Source organism: Haliotis cracherodii, unplaced genomic scaffold, assembly GCF_022045235.1.
Source record: "Haliotis cracherodii isolate W230 unplaced genomic scaffold, xgHalCrac1.p SCAF_23, whole genome shotgun sequence".
Taxonomy (NCBI): Eukaryota; Metazoa; Mollusca; class Gastropoda; order Lepetellida; family Haliotidae; genus Haliotis; species Haliotis cracherodii.
Window position 1 is genome coordinate 10130503 of NW_027266279.1, and position 22359 is coordinate 10152861.

General features: G+C 40.6%; 1 protein-coding gene and 1 pseudogene across 2 annotated transcripts; one reads left to right on the forward strand and one right to left on the reverse strand.

Moving 5' to 3' along the window:
• LOC139471745 (short transient receptor potential channel 7-like) overlaps positions 1–4318 on the forward strand; it is a 66408-nt pseudogene extending 62090 nt beyond the window's left edge.
• A 1628-nt stretch (positions 4319–5946) lies between these two features.
• LOC139471724 (uncharacterized) lies at positions 5947–22068 on the reverse strand. 2 transcript variants are annotated; one of them, XM_071254206.1, is made up of 5 exons: positions 21680–22068; positions 19067–19336; positions 17211–17226; positions 13939–14014; positions 5947–6852 (listed from the first exon to the last, which is right to left on the reverse strand). In XM_071254206.1, exons 1-5 carry the CDS (start codon positions 21819–21821, stop codon positions 6403–6405), a joined length of 954 nt encoding a protein of 317 aa, XP_071110307.1. In that variant the 5' UTR covers positions 21822–22068; the 3' UTR covers positions 5947–6402. The 2 variants fall into 2 exon arrangements, with proteins under 2 accessions (XP_071110307.1, XP_071110306.1); XM_071254205.1 differs by having other exon boundaries at positions 13939–14041.
• Between the last annotated feature and the right edge of the window lie 291 nt (positions 22069–22359).

The following is a 22359-nucleotide window of genomic DNA, read 5'->3' on the forward strand; positions in this document are numbered from 1 at the left end:
GTCACGCCGACGAACCGGGTTCGATTCCCGACATGGGTACAATGTGTGAAACCCATTTCTGGTGTACCCCGCCGTGATATTGCTGGAATATTGCTAAAAGCCGCGTAAAACCATACTCACTCACTATTAGAAATCTCTGCTAAACGTCGTTTGTACGATTGTCCATTGTAACTTCATTGCTCTGTTTAAACAAAATTAAAATACTTTAAAACATGTCAAGTGTGTCAATAAGTATATCAAACAAACCATCAGAGGCCACCAAGGTTGGTGTGATTGGTCTTTAAGAACATACTTTACCGCCATTGCCATTGGACTGTTTCTTTCAGATGCGTCTGAGGACATGCTGCGGAAACTGATCGAACGGGTGACCTCCAAGATTGAGAAGAAGATAGAGGAGCTCTACTCTCGTGTCACGAATGTTGAAAGCAACGTCAACAACGTCCAGGAAGGCGAGAGCGACATCGTCAAGCTCCAGCAGGAACACACAGGCCTCATCAAGGATGAGGGAAGAAGGAGGGATGTGGAGGGGGAGAGGTTTCTCCATATGCTGGACCAAGCCAAACTGGAACTTCTGTCCAGGATGGAGGCGGAAAGAATCGAAGTTATCCGAATCTGGGAGGAACAGCTTCGGGAAGTGCTGCGAAGACTCGACGACAGCAGAAGACGGGTGGCTGATCGGGTGGCTGATCTGGAGGCACTGCACGCTGCTGATGAAGCTGCAAGACGAGCAGCAGGTCTTCCGAGACCCCGTAGGACTGGACCCGATGAGTAGATGGTGTTGCTAAGGGGTTAAAGGATATATATCGGAGCCATAGACTACTGTTATTAATTGATGATGACGAAACTGACTAGTTGTGTTTTGGGACTGGATGAAATTTTCTTCCGATTAGGAGATATCTGATAATTTATTGTCGTAGTATTCTTTGAGGCAGTACAGGTACTGTTTGGTTCTCTGCATGGGTAGAAATGATTTTATTTAAACTATAGGTTCTGTAGTAGATCATAGGAGTTGAGCTTACATTTCAAAGATGTAACTGTCCATCTTAAAGTCTCCTTGAACATTTTTCAGACATTCAAGTGTACACTCCCGGGCAAAAGAACGTATACACTCAACGACTTGATTCGACCAAAACATTACAAACGTTATCAAAACATTAATAGGCTGTGAACAGTCCCTTAAACACTACAAACGCATGCATGTTATATTGTCTATGATACATCACTATTCCTTATTTGTTTCCTTTTTAGCCGGGGCCACGGTTGGCCCAGTCGTCTAAGGCGCTGCGATTCGCTGTGCAGAGTTGCGTCCCTTGGGCACGCCAGAAACCTATGATTGTGGGTTCGAATCCCGGTTCGCCCCGATTATGTTTCTAGGTTTGTCAGTACCATACCCGTGCTCGTGGGTTTCACCAAAGTGGTAAACGTCTGAAACCTGCATCACTTCGGGCTTTCCTCCCACATTAAGCTGACACGCCGCGATATAACTGGAATAATGTTACAAGCGGCGTTAAACCCAACTCACTCACTCCTTTTTAGCCACCTTCAAACATGAGTGTATACTTTCTTGTGTCCAGCAGTTACTTTGTATATGTTTTTGTCTGTCATAGACCGACAATTCTCGCCCATAAATACATCAATGAAGTACTGGTATTATTGCTTACAGGTTTTCTTATATGTAATTAGGCGGATATTTGTATATGTTTTCAATCACTAAACTAACTCAATGTAAACTAATGCTGATTATTTGATCAAAATATATGTAACTTTATGCACAAGTACTGTGCACTATATGTCGTGTTTTCTTTATAAAAAATATGATTGGCATACTTTATTAAAAATATGTTTTTATGTACATTTAACCACTGACCATGCGTATTGATGCCAGATGATGTTCGATAACTATTTTGGAAGTCGTTAAAACATTTCAGAATAGCCAAACCAGAAAGCTGGAAGTACACAGACATAAAACGCAAATGTGATGTTCCGTACTGATGTTTGTACGTGATACCTTTTTATAGAAATACATAAAGCACAATATTTGATTGCGACAGTAGAAAAGCCCCGGTCCTGGGCTAAGTGAAGCAGGAGCACTTTTCCGGTGGTGAGGAATGGCTGCTTCTTTCAAGACAATCCACAATATTCCAATCATGCTTTGGTCAGAAACTGTTTCTGTCAAAGAAAGATCAAGCAAATAATAATGTACTTTGCTTACGTTTTCACTTGAGTCAAACAACCGGGTTTTTAGTTATTGGTAAACAAAGTAAATGCCCAAATTATTTCCGTTCTGAGGTTTTAATATATTTCACACTTATTGAAACTACAAAAACAGAAGAAGCACAATGGCTCTAACGGCACCAAAGTTGTCTATCAAAAGCGGAACCGGTGATTGCTGAATGTAATACAAGACGCAGCATCGAAATGGTTGAGTTTATACACATAACTTTATCAATAATCAACGGCATGAGACCGGAAATGATATTCACAATGTAACCATATGATTGGTTGGTTTGTTTGTTCTTTAACGCCGCATTCAGCAATATTCCATCTATATGACGGCGGCCTGTAAATAATCGAGTTTAGACCAGACAATCCAGTGACTGACATCATGAGCATCGATCTACACAATTGGGATACGATGACATGCATCAACCAAGTCAGCGATCCTGACCACCCGGTCCCGATAGTCGCCTCTTTCGACAAGCATAGTCGCCTTTTATGGCAAGCGTGGGTTGCTGAAGACCTATAATACCCCGGATCTTCACGTGTTGATTTTATTATTAAGAAAGGGTCAACCACTTTATGATATACATTACTCTTGTTAAAGTTTCACTTACGAACAACCATACTAGCAGATTATACAGAGAATATGTGTCTAGTTTTCGTAAAATAACATGGGATCTTCATTATCTGTCTCTATAAAAACATCGTGGCGTTAAGGCTGACTGTAAGGAGCCCGCACAAGTGTTATTTCATCCGAGGTATGGATTTGATATTTTCAGAAAATTCATTGTTTCATCACTGAGTACAGAACTAAAACAACATATGGTGTCAGATTGGTTCCTGGTTCCGGTATAGACAATTTGGTGCCGTTATTGCCATAGTCCGAGTGCCAAGTTTCCTGACAATCCACAAGGGAAATTGGCAAAGTGTACCGTTATTCCACACATCTCAATACGCCGTGCCTTAACATGGGATGCAGCATAAGGGACACCGATAGCTGCTTGTTTTCATCTGACATTTGACTTTCACTGAATGTGTCAAACATAGGAATCGATATTACATATAAAATAAATTAATTGTTCTTTTAATACAGGGACCATATAAGAAAATTAAAGTAAGTTTATTTTATTTCAAAGACGAAAAAAATGAAGGTGTTGATTTTAAGTTTGCATTAATTAAATTCAGTACTTTATCATCAGGCAATTTGTTGATGCGGTGTTTTTTGTCAATACCTGTGTAACACGAGTTTTCGGTTTGACCCGGAGCGTGACTGACCACAGGTGTCGTATATTCGTGAAACTCCCGTTATATATCCCCCGGTCCTGTTCACCGATACAATGCTAATATTTTATCTATTTGTGTGTCGATTTTTTTATGTGATTCTGCTGAAGAATATGTTATCAGTTATGGACTATGCAACTGTCAAGATGTAAACGCAGTATTGGTTATAGTTATACAATTAAACCCCGTGTGTGTGTTTATCAGGAAAGTGTCCGGTCTATTTCCGTTGAGAACGTGTATATACAAGTGAACATTACTTCGTACTCATGATTTGTAATCTTATGATATGTTCTAGAAAACCTAATCTGCTGATCAATACACGCCTGCAAAGTATAAATTTGGGCATTGTTTTAAAACGTTTGTCAAGACTAATTTGCAAATTTAAGTGTCCAATACCTGATATGGGTCTTATAACGACGATTGTCTGTTAAGTGTATTAGTACTGGTGAGTTAAGAGCAACAACTTTATCCATTAGGCTACACAACAGCAGAATAGAAGCTTTAGATAGTTTGTATATACGAAACGTAATAACCATGTTGGGTTTAGCAGATAGGGTTTTCCAGATGATGGCACCATCCCGATTCTCGCCGTCTGTACATACAGGTATGGACTAATAATTAGATGTTGAACTTCTGTCTTGAGGTGATATGTGTTTCTGAATATGAAAGCCATTTTAATCTATCGATTTTGTAGATTCGGTTGATCATGTGCATTTTACCATATATGTTATCAGTTATCATACGGCTAGTAGATAGAACTGTTTAGTAGCTGGCTGTGGTACTCGAATATGCTAGGTCACATAATACATCGGCAATAAAAAAGGTCTTTTCAAATTTTGTTTGTATTTCTGTCTTGTAAAACAAAAAGTATATCGTCCAAGAGATTTAGTTTCTTAAAGCAACATTTGCAGTGTTGTCAAACATGCACCGCTCCATCTTGTTTCCCGTTTGCTCTAATCTCAGAACATTTAGTGAGTGAATGATGTTATATGCCGCAGGCAGGCAATATTCCAGCTTCATAACAGCGACCTGTGATATATAATCGATTATGGACCAGGCAAACCAGTGACTGATAACATGAGCTACAGTCCACGCCATCGGGGCATGATGACACACAGTAAGCGAAGTCACAGAGAGACCACTCGATGAAATGCCTATCTCTTACTACCATTCCTTATGATCTATAATAATTCCAACTACTTCCTGGATTCCAAGATGTCTGCCATTGAGCATGCCATAGTAGTGACAGGACCATAGCGACGGCGAATCTGGGATTCGAACCCACAAATGAAGGAGTGAGTGATGCATCTCTGTAAGGAGCTTGGCATGACGGATAAACTGTACTGATATGAAAGAATCGGGTATCCTTAACTTTTTTTAGTTGTTGATATCCCTTGTTTGTTTGTTTGTTGTTTAACGCTGCACTCAGCAATATTCCAGCTATATGACCTCGGTTTGTAAATAATCGAGTCTGGACCAGACAATCCAGTAATTTTGACATCAAGAGCATCGATCCACGCAATTGGGATACGATGACATGCATCAACCAAGTCAGCGATCCTGACCACCCGATCCCGTTAGTCGCCTTTTACGACAAGCATGTTTTGCTGAAGACCTATTCTACCCCGGATCTTCACGGGTCAGATATCCCCTGGACAATAACTGTATAGAGGTGCCTCAGATTAGATTTATATGGGAGACCGACAGTGACGGAGAGATTGGACATTCGACGTCAGACTCGAGTGGAGGTTAGCCTTCCGTTGACCACCCTATTCGTGCAAACCTTATATTTTGAGTACGTTTTTACGCAATATTCCAGCAATCACGGTGGGGGACATTAGAAATGCGCTTCACACAATGTACCCATATGGGTCTTCGGTGCCACGAGCGAACGCTTTATTGTTCGTTCGTTTGTTTGTTTGTTGTTTTACGCCGCACTCAGCAATATTCCAGCTATATGACGGCGGTCTGTAATTAATCGAGTCGGAACCAGACAACAGCGAACGCTTTAACCACCAACATTTGATAATACTGCTGTTTTACTTTCATTACACAAGGCAGTAGTCGCAGCCCCCCAAAATACAATGAAAAGATAATTTTGTGTACCTTACAAAATACGTGTTTTATTTACCGTTCATCAACACTTCAAATAACCGTATCACTAGTATCACAGCTTACTACACAAAACAAACGTCCCAATAAACGCGACTGAGACGCACTGGACAAAACAAACGTCCCAATGAAAAGATCTATCACAGCTTCGGTGTGGTTGATTAACCCTGCGAATAGAAACTGGGTTCCGTTGAACAAAACAACCTTAGCGCAACGACTCTCATAAGTCTATGTTAAGATATGGGTATACGGTCACCTTAGCGAAAAAATCGCTTTATATAACAGCACCCTGGCTACCACACAGCTCCCAAAGCCCCCTTGTGCAGAGAAGATGAGGTTTGTTTGTTTTTGTGTTGGACGCCGCACTCAGCAATATTCCAGCTATAGGACGTCGGTCTGTAAATAATCGAGTCTGGACCAGACAATCCAGTGATTAACATCATGAGCATCGATCTACGCAATTGGGATATGACGACATGCATCATTCAAATCAGCGAGCCTGACGACCCGATCCCGTTAGTCGCCTATTATCACAAGCATGGGTTGCTGAAAACAAATTCTTGCCCGGATCTTCTGGTGATGAGTTGTATAATGTCTAAGAGATGATGTAATTTTATCAAATATTTTAGATATTTTAATGTATGCTTGTGTGTTTTAGTATATTTATGGCCGGGTATTACATTCTCTACAAGCCCACTATTGTTTGTTTGTTTGTTTGTTTGTTTGTTTTTTGTTGTTCAAAACGTCTTCTTGTTGTTATGTCCGAGGCCGAGGCAATGTATGTCTATTTTATTTTGTTTTCATCCCCATGTCTCTCTTCTTCCACCATTCTACAATCGGGTCATCTCTTCCCAACGGCTTTACCACGTCTTCGGCCATTGGGTAATATATCGTGTTCCTTATATGGTATTCTCTCCCGGAATTCCTGAATCCAACACGAATCTTGTCGCGCACGGTTACGGGACATTCCCATTCAGTTGAAGGGGTGTCGGGTGGCAAGTCATGTTGAGCAAACGAAATCTCCGGCTGGAGAGCGACGTAACAGTTATCACACTCAAAACCGTATCGGGAATTATCGACCGGGTAACACGGTGCGAATGTGGTGATGAAGAAGGTTATTTTATTGAATTCAAAGACCCATCCCCTCCTGGCGATGTAGGACTTGTCCATACACCGGTACCCGGTTGGATCGTTGTCGGATATTTGTTTCAGCACACGCCTCACTGCGTCTCCAAATATCTGAAACAGACAAAACAAAATTTAATATTGAACAACTGAACTCTGACACTCAAATGAATGTCTGTGTTTTTACAACATTGTATTGTTTGTTTGTTTGTTGTTTAACGTCGCACTCAGCAATATTCCAGCTATATGACGGCGGTATGTTTAAAATCGAGTATTGACCAGACAATCCAAGGATTGTCATCATGAGCATCGATCCACGCAATTAGGATACGATGACATGCATCAACCAAGTCGGCCAGCCTGACCACCCGATCCCGTTAGTCGCCTCTTACGGCAAGCATGGGTTGCTGATGACCTATTCTACCCCGGAGTGAGTGAGTTGGGTTTAACACATCTTTGAAAAGTATTCAACTTATATCACGGCTTGTCAGCTTGATGTGGGAGGAAAGTCCGATGTAATGTGGACGAGGCAGATAGCGATAAAAGATATTTATCACGGTATATCATTCAAGAATTCAAGGAAAGAAGTGGCCCCAGTTACCTTGCAGTAGGCGAGAAAATGGATCTGGTGGTCAGGCAAGGTGACTTGGTTCGTGGCATGTCATCGTTTGAAACATCTTTCCAAGGCAAGAGAGTTAACTGACTATAAAAGTCCCAAGTTCCGCCCTTGCAGATCTTGGCTGGTATTATGGAGTAAAATTTTGGCTGGACTAACGAGTCTATGCATAGCCCAATCAAAATCGCGCAACGACATCGAAATATGGTTCGTAAACTTTCGTGCAGATTTCGGTCGATTGCAAGATTTGCAAAGCATGTGCGCCGCCAACTCGTTGCCAACAGTTATTTTCCAAATCTTTTAATGTTTTTAATCAAGATGCTCGCGTGATTTGATGCATTTCGAGATATAAGACCCGTTTTATCACAATATAGATCTTGATTATCGATCAGATCGTCTTGACTGGACGCCGCCATTTTGTTTGTAACAAATGCAAGCGATACGATAAGTGGAATCTGATTGGTGCATAGGAGAGGCTTAGAAGGGACATAACTCGTAATGACCACTGGTGGCGCTACGACCTAACCCAGGAATTCCAGCCAAGTTCGGCAAGGGTGGAAACTGGTCTTTTTTAGTCAGTTAATGCTCTTGCCTCGGGAAGATGCGATTGAAAGAGAAGCTGGGGTGAGGAAATAGGGTATAACGTGGGTTCAAGTGATACAATGCCGCAGTTTAACATGGATACCCCACTCAGACACAGTATACTGATTCCGAGCCGACCAGTCCTTGTTTTAGCCCCTTAATGCCGAGCGCCAGACAGGATAACAACAAGTACCATCTTTTAACGTCTTTTGGTACAACGCGGCCTGTGATCGAACCCCGACCTCCCGCTCTCCCACTGGACCACGGAGGCAATTTAATGGGAGTTTTGTGAGCACGTTTTATAGTTAGAAACAATATAGCTGGAAACACTCATGCAAAGGTGCAGCTTCATAGACATGTCAGTTTCACAGGGGTTGTCGAAAATGGAAACGTTAACGACAGACCGACGGCCACAAGAAGACATAGATGCCGAAATGTGTTGTGTCTGTATTTCGTGAGTGGTTGACTGCAAGGTCAATAAAAATTGTCCACATTGAAAAAAATAAACAAAAAGCAAAACAACAACAAAAGACGACGAACATCGTGCCATGACAAAAGCTCTGTTGACTTTGTCAGGTGAGCTAAATATTTAGTGTCACGCCCCTTCAGTAACGAGACCTCATTATTAGATACAACTTCTAAGCGTCAAAGATCAGCTTCGCGGAGTCTTGTGGCATTTAGGCGCTGCTGAGACCAACCACCAGTGATTACTTACTCAGTTACAACGAACCGCCTTATCCTATACCGGCAGTTGTCAAAATATTAAAGTATATTTAGTCTTAAACGTTGTATTTAAAACAAAATATCCGGTTTCGCAGCTGTAGAATATCAAACGGTCGGTCAATTAATGGTCTCAATAATATCCATTCTCTAGCGTCATTTTGGTTTGGAAAGATGACGTTTGTAGCGTTTCCTTGGCAACAATCCAGATGGCGGCAAAGTTTGTGGATTTATGTCTACGCGTGTGACAGATGTATCGGCAGACCGACCGATAGAGTCATTGTCTTCAAGAAGGGTGCTGAAGGAGTTTAAAGCCGCACTCGTGGGTTGTAAAAATAGCAATGGCTGATTTGTGCACTGGCGCATTTTCTTGATGGAAGAGTACACCTTTTCTCAGCTTCCCACGCCTCTTAGTAATAATTTCATCAATTAATTGCACCAAAAGCGCAGCATAAAAAGCTCTGGCCTTTTGAAAGATAGTCCACCACATTGACATCCAAGGGAGTTAACTAACCGTAAAAGTGGAAACTTGACTCTTTTGAGTCCGTTAACAACCCCTGCCTTGGGTTTGTTGGTTGGTTGGTTTGTTGTTTTACGCCGCACTCAGCAATATTCCAGCTATATGACGGCGGTCTGTAAATAATCGAATCTAGATCAGACAATCCAGTGATTGATATCATGAGCATCGAACCACGCAATTGGGATCGATGACATGAATCAACCAAGTCAGCGAGCCTGACCACCCGGTCCCGGTAGTCGCCTTTAACGACAAGCATAGTCACTTTTTACGGCAAGCATGGGTTGCTGAAGACCTATTCTACCCCGGAATCTTCACGGGTCGACGGCTGTCTGTAAATAATCGAGTCTAGATCAGACAATCCTGTAATTGACATCATGAGCATCGATACACGCAATTGGGATCGATGACATGCGTCAACCAAGTCAGCGAGCCTGACCCCCTGATCCCGTTAGCCGTCTCTTACGACAAGCATAGTCGCCTGTTACGGAAAGCATGGGTTGCTGAAGACCTATTCTTCTCTGGTTCTTCACGGGTCTCACATGGGGTTAAATTACGATCATTTTGTTTTACATCACATCTATGGAAGATCATAATACGATTAACAAACTGTGATAAGTATGCAATTACTGCGGTATGCAACTTTTAGGAACCCATCAATTTATATTCTTGGTCGGGGAGGCTGGGATTTTAGCAAAAATATATTTTGTCACGGAAAATTCTTGAAAATGATAATTATGCTTCAGGATGTTGAAAAAAAAAAAAAAAAAGCCTATCACACAAAAATTAGGTTGCAAGGTGTTTTTCTTTTTTTTAAAATATGGCTCATAGATTTAATTTAAACAATATCTGGTTTTGCAGCTGTAGCTTTAGCAGAAAATATATCCAATCTCGATACAAAAACGACCGATCCTCTACTCTGTGCGACAACAGTTTCATAATAACTCGCATAACGTTAACCTATCAAGTCTGCACTCGTGCTCTGCCCATTAGCCATAATGCTGTATGTACCGCAACGTAAAACAAAAATCTCCATGTAATAACAAAATAATTTCAACACATAAATAACGAGTCAAAAATGGTTTTGCTTACATCTAAATGTGATAGGCATGTGAGCTTTGCACCCTGATACGTAACAACACAGATTAACGGTCATAAACAATATTAACCATAAATGGGATATATGTAATTTTGACGGGAAAAATTAGTCCGTGGACTGTAATTGATGAGAAATTACCCACTGACATTACACTGGGTTGCCGGTTCACCTAGACGCACCCCCTTGGCGCTGATTACTGCAAGCTGCGTTGGATTGCGGTAATTGGTTGTGTGTCAAAGGACACAGTGAGACTCTGTCTCGCAAACCATTCACGACGATCTATGTATTCCGATCGTATCAATTCCCAGTGGAATATGATGAAGAAAAGTTGCAAAAAGGAAAAATATTTTTTTTAAAGAACAATGCCTAAATCAGGAGTCATATAAACTTTCTGTTACAAGGGCAGATCCAGCATTTTAGAGTGAGTGAATGAGTATGGTTTTACGCCGCTTTTAGCAATATTCCAGCAATATCACGGCGGGGGACACCAGAAATGGGCTTCACACATCGTACCCATGTCGGGAATCGAACCCGGGTCTTCGCCAGCATTTTAGTACGGGAGGGTCCAATAACAGAATCCTCTCTCGGTTGGTCGGTTGGTTGGTTGGTTGCTTGACGCCGCACTCAGCAATATTCCTGCTTTACGACGGTCTGTAAAATAATCGAGCCTGACCAGACAATCAAGTGATTGGCAGCATCCCCGCAATTGGGATACGATAACATGCATCAACCAAGTCAGCGAGCCTGGCCACCCGATCCCGTTAGTCGCCCCTAACGACAAGCACCTCTGCCCCCCCTTCCTCACACACACACACACACACACACACACACCTTCTGCCCCCCTTTCCAGGTACCGCCTATGTCTTATGAATAATATCCCTCGCTCATAAGTGATTGAGTGAGTTGGATAACGCCCGCTTTTAACAGTATTCCAGTTATTTCACGGCGTGTCAGCGTAATGTGGAAGGAAAACCTGAAGTCGTGCATGTTTCAGACGTTTACCACTTTGGTGATAGACACGAGCACGGTTATGGTGCTGACAAACTTTGAAACCAAATCGGGTCGAATCAGAATTCGAACCCTCCACGTGCCTTACGTGCCCAAGGGACGAAACTCTGCATATTAAGTTGCGGCGTCCCAGTCATACTCTCGCTCAAGGGACTTAATGGATTGGATCAGACTCAATACGAACCAACGGAGGTAAAGGGACCCAGAGTATTCATCACAATAGAACAGGTATATGATGCACTGGCTTCATGCAGATCATATTTTCATATTTTACGTTCGCATCAATCGCCCCAAAGTACAATAGTGAGGTGAGGTGAAATTGGGTTTAACGTCGTGTCCAAGATTATTGCACTTATATAGCAACGTGCCTGCACGTGTGTGTGTGTCTGTGTGTGTGTGTGTGTGTGTCTGTGGCTGCTTGTACTAAAGTACTCATGGAAATGGAAAAAAACTTTTGCTGGATTTGATAATCGACACAAAGCATTATGAAGATGTAAATACGAAATAACAAAACAACTGGAAAAGTACTAGTCTGGATTTGCTAGTTTTATCTCAGAGCTCAATACAAAATGTACTTTACAGGAGGTAATTTGTAAGCACTTTCAACATTCAAAAATAAGTCCAAAATGACATGGCAGAAACAGGCTATAGGCATTATGCAAATTAGCCTGGAAAAAAGTTCTCAAAACAACAATAAAAATAACAGCTATGTTTATGTACATAATAATAATGACATGTAAGTTGTTATTTGAGAAGGGAATATGCTATCCCACAATGCCACTCACAATCACTAACCACTGACAAATCAAGCACCTGTTTTCACCTGTCGTCAGGGTTTCATAGGTCATGGACATTCACCTTGATCTACTAACACCTGGTTATGCTCAGTGTTACAATAGTCTGTTTTGATCATATTTTTACACACTTTTACTGTAAAAATACATCAAAACCTTTGATACGCTGTATTTGTGCCAAGGCCAAATTAGTACTAATTGAGTTGTTTGAATATTTATATATTTTGTATATCAACTGCATTTATATAAAATCTGAGATTGAAAAAACAGTTTTTTTCATTTCCGTGAGTACTTTAGTCCGGACTCATTCCGATTTATAGTGCTAGCCCACTGAGATACCATGCCGAAGTTAAACATGAATACCCAACTCAGAGACAGTAAACTGACTAAGGGCCGACCAGTCCTTGTTTCAGTCCGAGCGCCAGACAGGGTAATAACAAGTACCATCTTTAAACGTCATTTGGTATGACGCAGCCGGGGATCGAGCCCGGACCTTCCGCTCTTCGGGCGGACGCTCTACCACTAGACCACGAAAGCGGTCCAGAGTACAATAGCAAAGAAATACGTGTATTTGGCAAAAGGCAAACTTGTCGGGAAACATGATATGATATAGACTAGTGGACACACTTGCCTTAGGATTATTAATTATTTCAAGGTGCAGTTATTAAATGATTCTTTTAAGAATGATTAAAACACAGCAGAACTGGAAATGAATGCTGTTGTTGGTCCTGTTGTTGTGCTGTTGTTGGTGCTGGTCCTGTTGTTCTGGTGCTGCGCTGTTGTTGATTCTGGTGCTGTTGTTGTTCTGATGCTGTGTTCTTTTTGGTTCTGGTGGTGTGCTGTTGTTGGTTCTGGTGGTGTGCTGTTGTTGGTTCTGGTGTTTTGCTGTTGTTGGTTCTTGTGCTGTGCTGTTGGTTCGGGTGTTGTGCTGTTGGTTCTGGTGTTGTGCTGTTGTTGGTGCTGGTCCTGTTGTTGTTCTGGTGCTGTTGTTGGTTCTGGTGTTGTGCTATTGTTGTTGGTTCTGGTGTTGTGCTGTTGTTTGCTCCAGTGCAGTTGTCGGCTCTGGCATTGTGCTGTTGGTTCTGGTGTTGCACTATTGTTAGTTCTGTTCCTGTTGGTGGTTCTGGTGCTGTGCAGTTGTTGACGGTGTTGGTTCTGGTGTTGTGCTGTTTTTGGTTCTGTTGCTGTTGTTGGTTCTGGTGCCATGCTGTTGTTGATGGTGTTGGTTCTGGTGTTGCACTGTTGCTGGTTCTGGTGCTGTGCTGTTGTTGGTTCTGGTGTTGCACTGTTGCTGGTTCTGGTGTTGCACTGTTGTTGGTTCTGGTGTTGCACTGTTGCTGGTTCTGGTGCTGTGCTGTTGTTGGTACTGGTGTTGTGCTGTTGTTGGTTCTGGTGTTGTGCTAATGTTGTTGATGGTTCTCAACTTTGCCACAAAGAATCCAGCAAACATGAGACCCGGACTCATGGTTAGTCACGTGCTATATTGTTTAATGACAAAAACTCACTATAGCATGGATAGCTCAGTGGTTACACTACAAGTCGCTAATCTTCACATTTCTTTCTGACGATGCACACATTCCTTTTGACGTGTATATGTATGAGTAAAGACAAAGCTTCAATCAATTTCAGCGTACGCATGATCTATACATGTATCTAAACAGTTTTGGAAAAGGCTGCGGTAAAACAGTTCCAAATCAAACACTTCGTTTCCCAACTCTTGAGACCTACAATGGGTCCCCGGTTAGGGTCAGGCAATTGCGGGTCGGGTACCCGGGTAGTAAATTTGGACTCGTCCCAGCCCTTGAGCTAGCGGTATATAAATTTGCTTCGACCAAGTAGGACTTAATTACAATAAAGGACTTACATTTACGTCCCTTCCGTATTCCTCTCCAGGAAGTTCTATCAGAAACATATCCAATCCAAGCTCTTCACAGACCATGCTGAATTTCAACAGAGTGGGAAGTGATCTGAAACACATGTTGGTGAGCTGAACCATTTCAAAACATATCACACAGGCAAGTGCTAGAAAAATCAACTCATTTGCAAGTGAGTGACTGTTATCATGATTATAAGTGAGTATAGTTTTACTCCATTCTTTGCAATATTCCAGCAATAGCACGGCAGGGGACACCAGAAATGGGCTTCACACATTGTACACATGTGGGGAATCGAACCCTGATATTTGGCGTGACGACCAAACACTTTAGCTACGAGCCTACCCCACCACCCCTTATGGTTATAAAGCTATTTGTTTGTTGTTTAACGCCACACTCTGCAATATTTCAGCTGTATCATATATTTGAATACAGCCTGTAAATAATCCACTCTTAGGCTAAACAAAATAATAGTCTTTGTTCTCATTCACCACCTGCATCATCATAAAGTCTCTCGCATGTTTTGTTTTTATTTCCATTTTCAAAAACAATTAAAAATCCTAATACTTAAACACAATGCACAAAAAAAATTAAAATGGAAACAAAAACAAAATGTGCAATGAACTTTATGTTGATGTGGACAGTGCCTGAGAACCAAGACTTTAATTCTTTTTTTAGCCTTAGCCACGATGCTGATTGATGAGATAAAAAAATATTGACAACCAAAAAATAAATCATGTCCAATATGATGTTGCTACATCTTTTAAACACGAGTGCTCTGAGAGCACAACATCCCCCGCATGAATTTTTTTAACGAGTTTATATTTTCTTTGTATTTTATGAAATAACAACAGTAGATGGCACTGCATTTGAAACAAATTGTGCAGAACATTTTGTTGGGAGTAATCCAGTCTGAATGCTAATGCCATAAGGATGTAGCTCACCCACAAAAGCCTTATACAAGGAAAGTAATATAGTTATAGTTAGATATTGTGATATTCTCTGGAGACTGGAGGAGGAGTAGATTTCATGAAGCTCCGTAAAACAGGGGCAGTAACTCTGTCACAATTTGTCGAAATGAAACGGGACTGTGATATGCGTATCATCAACATGTCGACATCTTGTGTGTAGAGTGTCTCTGCAAACTGTAGGAGTTGATTTCACAAGCTTAGTACCCTCTGTGGGACGGACAGACGGACGGACTGCGCCACGACATAATCCCCTTCGGTCATTCTATATATATACATGTATTCTTGTTTTAAAGCGTACGAGGACCCAAGCACCTGACCCCAATGGTGGTCTGACTGGACCAAGGCCACAATCTCAAAATACAATGTTAAGATTCATCTAAATTTTCTAAATACGAACTATAAAAAATCCCATTTCAACAAAATAATTATTTTTCTTCAAAATGCTTGCCAGTATAACTTAGTTTAAAAACCTGAAAACTTTCCCTGTAGGAACTGGATTTGGAGAAATAAGCAGTTTGGTTACCATGGTTACTAGAAAGATGACAGAAATATCCTCGTCTTTGTTTGTTTCTTGTTTAATGCAATATAACTCTGCAGTATTCCAGCTATGTGACCGGGGTATGTAAGTAATCAAGTGTGGACAAGAAAATCTAGTGACTGACATCATGAGCATCAATCCACTTAATTGGGATACGATGGCATGCATCAACCAAGTCAGCAAGCCTGACCACCCAATCCCATTAGTCGCCTCTTACAACAAGCATGGGTTGCTGAAGATCAATTTCAGATCTCCAGCGAACCTGTGAAGATCCGGGGTAGAATAGGTCTCCAGCAACCCATGCTTGCCGTAAGAGGTGACTAACGGGATCGGGTGGTCAGGCTGGTTGATGCATGTCATTGATCCCAATTGCGTGTTTCGATGCTCATGATGTCAATCACTGGATTGTCTGGTCTAGACTCGATTATTTACAGACAGCTGTCATATAGCTGGAATATTGCTGAGTGTGGTGTTCAACAACAAACCAAACCAAAAACAGATCTTCATGTGTAATATCTGTTGAGTATTTGTAAGGCTAACACTATATAGTGCATTGTTATGTCATGCACATTAGAGCCTTCGGAGATGACTATCCAGTGAGAGCACATGGCAACAGTCACCTGTAAGCCATGGGAATAAACTATTCTTGAACTATCACATCAAAATCATCCTTTTGATATCAGCTGACATTGAACGAGTGAGTGAGTGATTGAGTGAGTGATTGAGTGAGTGAGTGGGGTTTAAAGGGGAAGTGTACACGCAAAAATCACTTTCTTTCTTTTTCTAAACAAAACGCAATTTTAGAATTAGTTAGTATCTGTGTTTGAAAATATACACTCATTTTTTTCACAGCGAAAGTAGGAAGCTCACAATAGTGTGAAAGTGATATGCCGTTATGAGGCCTTCGTTTTACGAGCGAAATAGGCCTGAGTTATCCCCCTTAGATTATGACGTAATTGGTGCAAATTCAACTTGGTCCCTGTCTATTCTCAACGCAAAAGATATCAAGGACCAGTTTGCGGTAAAACAACATGGTCTACGACACACTCCGGCGCAGTGGTGACTCAGCATAACAGAATTCTGGCTGGCATCTGAGATGCTAGAATCACAAAACTATACCTACACCACGTGAAGCGGCTCTAACAAAGCATGATGACGTCATAATGTTTATCAATTGGCACCAATGACGTCATATTGCAAGGGACATAAGCCATGGTGTTTTTGTTATGGAAATAGAACACTTGGTAAATGTGAAAAATATAAATCGTTTTAGTGCAAAAAATATCTTAATTAAATATGATGTTTTTATATTTTTGTCTATGACACTTTTAATGTGGAAAAAGTACAAGAAAAAAAGGTTCATTTCCGTGTGAACTTGCCCTTTAACACCGCTTTTAACAGTATTCCAGTTATTCCACAGCGTGTCAGCTGAATGTGGGAGGAAAGCCCAAACTGATGCAGCTCTCAGACATTTACAACTTCAGTGAAACCCACGAGCACGGGTATGGTGCTGACAAACCTAGAAACATAATTGGGGTGAACGGGGATTCCAACCCACAATGAGAGGTTTGTGCCCAAGGGACGCAACTCTGCACAGCTCCTCAGACGACTGGGCCACCCATGCCCCTGACAAACCTAGAAACATTATCAGGGTGAACTGTTGAATATGTTGAGGTGAGCCCATTAAACAACATATAGGTACACCTGTTAAGTAAATATTGTATGAGTTAAAGAATACTGAATATAAACTTACCTGTAAACATTCTCCTCTGTTCCGTGGTTGTGTTTGAGGGGAAAGAAAAGAAATGATACTGCAGTATATGGAGTTGACACTGGGATATATCTGGGATACCACACTAAGTGCCCTTGGCAGGCAAATTGAGAAAAAATTCATGATTTTTTCAAAAGTTTTTTTTTTTTTAAAGTTCATATTTGTTAACATTGTTAGATTTAACAAGATTAAAAGGGAATTACCAAGATCTGGTCTTGTAATATAAGTGCCAGAGAGCAAAGGAAAAGATGGAATATATCATCTGTCTTGACATGACCAAACATTGTAAAAACTAGGGCTGCAACGAATACACTATGAGGCGAGTACGATTCGCATCATGAATATAGGGTGACGAATACGAATATTAATTCACGAATACAATAACAAGTCAGCAGTTGATGTATTATTTGTCATGTTCAGTGAGGCAACAATAACATAAATTATTTGACATGGTTTGTTCATTTTTAATATATTATTAATATATTATTTATTCATATGCTGCACTTATCCAGGTGCTAGTATCTGCTCAAATGGGACAATGACCAGTGACCACAATACTGTCAAATTAAATAGGATAAGAGTGTTGTCTTTTGAAGATATCTATACATAAAATATGTTCTTAGGGGTATTTTTTTTATGTAAATGCATACGCTTGCATATTCATAAATATTCCATTCTAGTGGCCACGAATTACGAATTCAATTCATGAATGGATACAGTTCGATTCACCGAATACGCGAGTGAATCATAACAGCCCTTCTGCAGGCCTCAAAATGTAAATTTTAACCAAGTAGCCATAAGGCTACAAGTATTTTTTTCTCGGTAGCAAGTGGTAAAATAAAGAAGTCAAGCAAATATTGTAGGTAGCCAAAAGAATTTGAAATAATCTACCACCAAATAATTATTATGATATGTACAAGTCATAGCACTAGTCTTGGAAAGTCCATATATCAGTGGAAAGTGTACTTGATTTTGTTATTTGTGACTTGAACAATGATGCAGTTTATGTTACTCGATTATATAGGTATATCCTTGCTTATCCAATGAGCATTGTCAACTAACATAAAGTACTAATTACATTAATATTTATGTATTTTGGTTCATTGTCGACTTAAGGAGGAATTATTTGCGAGTACAATTATAGGCAGACATTTTTTCCAAGATCAGCTGTTATTTATTTTTGTGTGTAGCAATAGAATTTAGTAGCCACAAGATATTTTTCAAGGTACTCATTTGGCTAACTCTGATCTTTAGACAGTAGACAAACTGAAATTTAGGTCGCATTGGCGACCGTTTTCGTCGCAACTTTGAGGCCTGTACAGCTTGATTGGAATGCTCTGATTGGGTGTATCCAACCAATCAGAGCGTCGCTTACAAGATCATGAAAGTGACAGTCGCAATGTGATTTCTCCTCATGCAGCCTCGAAAACTTTAAAACGGGGTATTCCGAACGACAGTTACGAACTTAACGACTGAATCTATACAATCTAGACCATATATTAGCCATCTAAGAATTTACTTTTGTTCAGGTTTCAAATTTTTAAGTGTGAATTTGTCCAAAAATGTTTCAAAGCGTAGTCGCCAATTTGAAATTAGTGCCGTAAAGCACGAGAAAGCTGCCTTCTGATTTGCTAATGTCGACTTCTTGTCAGTAATTCCATTGGTCGGTCAGAGTTCACGAAAGGTCGGTCTGACATGACCCGTAATGGGATGTCCTCAGATCTTTGTTTAGCAGCAGCAAAAACTAAGATCTGACTTTAATGAGACTGCCTACCAGTCTGACATCGTATACTCAACACCTACAGTAACAAATCTCCATGAGAATAATGAAAGCATACCTAAACTGAGAGAAGAGTTCCACCCTGTACAACCCCAGACTTTCGCTTGCTTGGCAAAGATGCACTCAGTGTTTTGCTTGATTGGGTTAAAGTTGAGCACACTATCTGCATCCTCAGCATCATATGTCACAAAACGGCACACAGCATGCTCGACATCCCTATTCTTCTTCTCCGACAACACAGGGCATCTAGGCTTGCCCTTGAGAGGGTTGTCTCTCAAATTGATTCCTTGAACAGTAAATTCTATAACTGGCCGAATGAGGAATGATGCTGTGGAAAAGAAAGAGAAGATGTGTTATTTTTCTGACAACAGGGAAGATAAACATGACCTCTCAGGTCTAGCTTTTAGGTCCTCATTTCAGTTTGTTTGTTTGTTGTTTAATACCACTCTCAGCAATGTTCCAGCTATATGACGGTGGTCTATAAATAATCGAGTCTGGACCAGACAATCCAGTGATCAATATCATGAGCATAGATCCATGCAATTGGGATCGATGACATGAATCAACCAAGTCTGCGAGCCTGACCACCCGATCCCGTTAGTCGCCTTTTACGACAAGCATAGTCACCTTTTACGGTCCTCATTTCAAAAGTGATCTTAGTGCTGTGACTGTTGTAGGTTGGTTGGTTTGTTGTTTAACGCCGCACTCAGCAATATTCCAGCTATATGACGGCGGTCTGTAAATAATCGAGTCTGACAAGACAATCCAGTGATCAATATCATGAACCTCGATGCACGCAATTGGGATCGATGACATGTATCAACCAAGTCAGCGAGCCTGACCACCCGATCCTGTTAGGCGCCTTTTACGACAAGCATAGTCACCTTTTACGGTCCTCATTTCAAAAGTGATCTTAGTGGTAAGATTGTTGCATGTCAATTTAATTAATGCTAAGACCACTTTTAGTGCACCAGGGTCCTGATACTCAGTTCATAAAACAAACTTAGTGCTGTGACTGTTGTAGGTTGGTTGGTTGGTTTGGTGTTTAACGCCGCACTGGGCAATATTCCAGTTATATGACGGCGGTCTTCCAGAGGCAAGGGAGTTAACCGACTATAACAGTCCAGTTTCGACCCTTGCCAAACGTGGCTGCAATTATGGTGTTATATTTTGCCCGAACTAACGAGTCTGTGCATAGTCCAATCAAAATCGTGTAACGAAATCGACATCCAGTTTGTAAACTACATGGATTACAATGTACAGATCTCAGTGGACTGCAGGATTTGCAAAACATGTGTACAGTCAACTTGGCTTCAACAGATATTTTCCAAATATTTTCATGTTTTTTATCAATGTGCTCACGTAATTTGATGCACTCTGGAAGTAAGTTTTATTACAATCTATATCTTCATCATCAATCAGATCATCTTGACTCGGCGCTCCCATTTTGTTTGAAGCAAATGCAAATGACATGAGGGGTGGAATCTGATTGGTCAGTAGGAGGGGAAGAGAGGGAACAAAACTTGTAATAGCCACTAGCGGCGCTACGATCGAAGCCAGAAATTCCAGACAATTTCGGCAAGGGTGGAAACTGGACTTTTAGAGTCAGTTTACTCCCATGCCTTAGGAAAATGACAATCAAGATGTAGGGTCATGTCTTGACTGTAGGACTCCATCACAGCTGTTTGGCCTGTTTTGATAAACAGGGTCTTTTTTCACAGGAGCAGTGATTCTAAACTGATTGCATCCAGGAAAGTAGAGAAAAAGGCAATTTCTCATATAAAAAAAAATTTCACATATTATAAAATGGTCGGAATTAAAACAACTGTGTCCTGTCAATCACATGACATTTGATAAAACAAGAAAACATGCTCACCCATTTGGTAAGAAAAGAAAATAATGTACCACAGTATGTAGATATAATTAACAGAGCTCCAGATAAGCTTTTGGTGCTGTGGGTATTTTACCGATGCATTTTAAAATCATTGGGATTCAGTAAGTCTATCTGAGTATTCAAATTTCTGTTACCCACTAGTTTTTACACATGTGGGTATTTAAGTTAAATATTTAAAAAACACTATTCATATAGGCCCTGCAAACTGGTGTCATGCTTATCTGGAGCTCTGAATTAATGTAAACATAAATATCAAATGGACTTATTTGTGTGTTCAGCTTACAGGCCCGGAAGCAGGATATAGTGATATTACAGAAACACAGGACCCATATATAAATATGATATGGTTGAGTATATGGGGGAAGTATGGTTTTACGCCGCTTTTAGCAATATTCCAGCACTATCACGGCGGGGGACACCAGAAATGGCCTTCCCACATTGTACCCACCTGCTTCAGGATAACTACATACAATGTAAGGAAAAGGTAACTGAATAGTTTAAGGGGCGCTTGACCCATGTCTACTGACAGTCCTAGTAATTGAAGTTGTGTAAAACCCACTTTCATAGTCTTCTAAATAAATTTTTATACATTATTCAGATCAATCTAACTCAAATAAATTCATTAATAGATATAATAAATAGTTAAATACAAATTTTGAAACACATTATACATACACTAAGATGTGATTAACGAATAAACAATACATGAGTAAACATTACAGAAAATAAAACTTAAATTGAATATTGAGAAATCTAATTTAGTTGATCAACACTCACCAAGAAAGGAAAATAATGAATGAAAGTACGATGTAATAATTCTGAAGAAAAGTCTGTCTTTCTTATCTTTTCCGTTCATTCTTTTGTTGAAAACGCACCCGGCAACAGTCGCAAGTTTGTCAGTTATGACATCAATATACATCGCGAGTACGTATATTATTAAGCCACGCCCATATTACAGTAGGAAGTTCCATGCTGTTCAGTGTGACGAAGTGAACATGTGCTCTCTGTCTCCCTTGCCTTCTCACGTTACATATCCCCTTTAAGGTTTAGAAAATATATTAAAATTCAAGCTGTATACGTGTTCTTGTAATTCATAACAGGGTTGATGTCGGCAATTTGCCATTAACCGAATTACAAAAACGACTTCGTTAATTTTTCGACCCCGGTTTCACGTCCGCGTATCGAAAGTAGGTCTTTCAAAACATTGAAGTCGTGATTTACATTCACATTTTTAAGGATGAAGAATTTTACACTCGGAACAATTGTTACATGTACTTATGAGGTTTATGAAACCCACGTGTGTCTTGCGCCTACGAATCTGACAAACACGGCGTTATTATGATTCAACGACAACCGGAAAGAAGCATGCGCGAAATGGCGGGAAAACGCATTCTGTCCAAGTTGAGATTTGTAGAAGACTAAATGCTCGTATTATCAAACTTGTAGGAGGGTATATC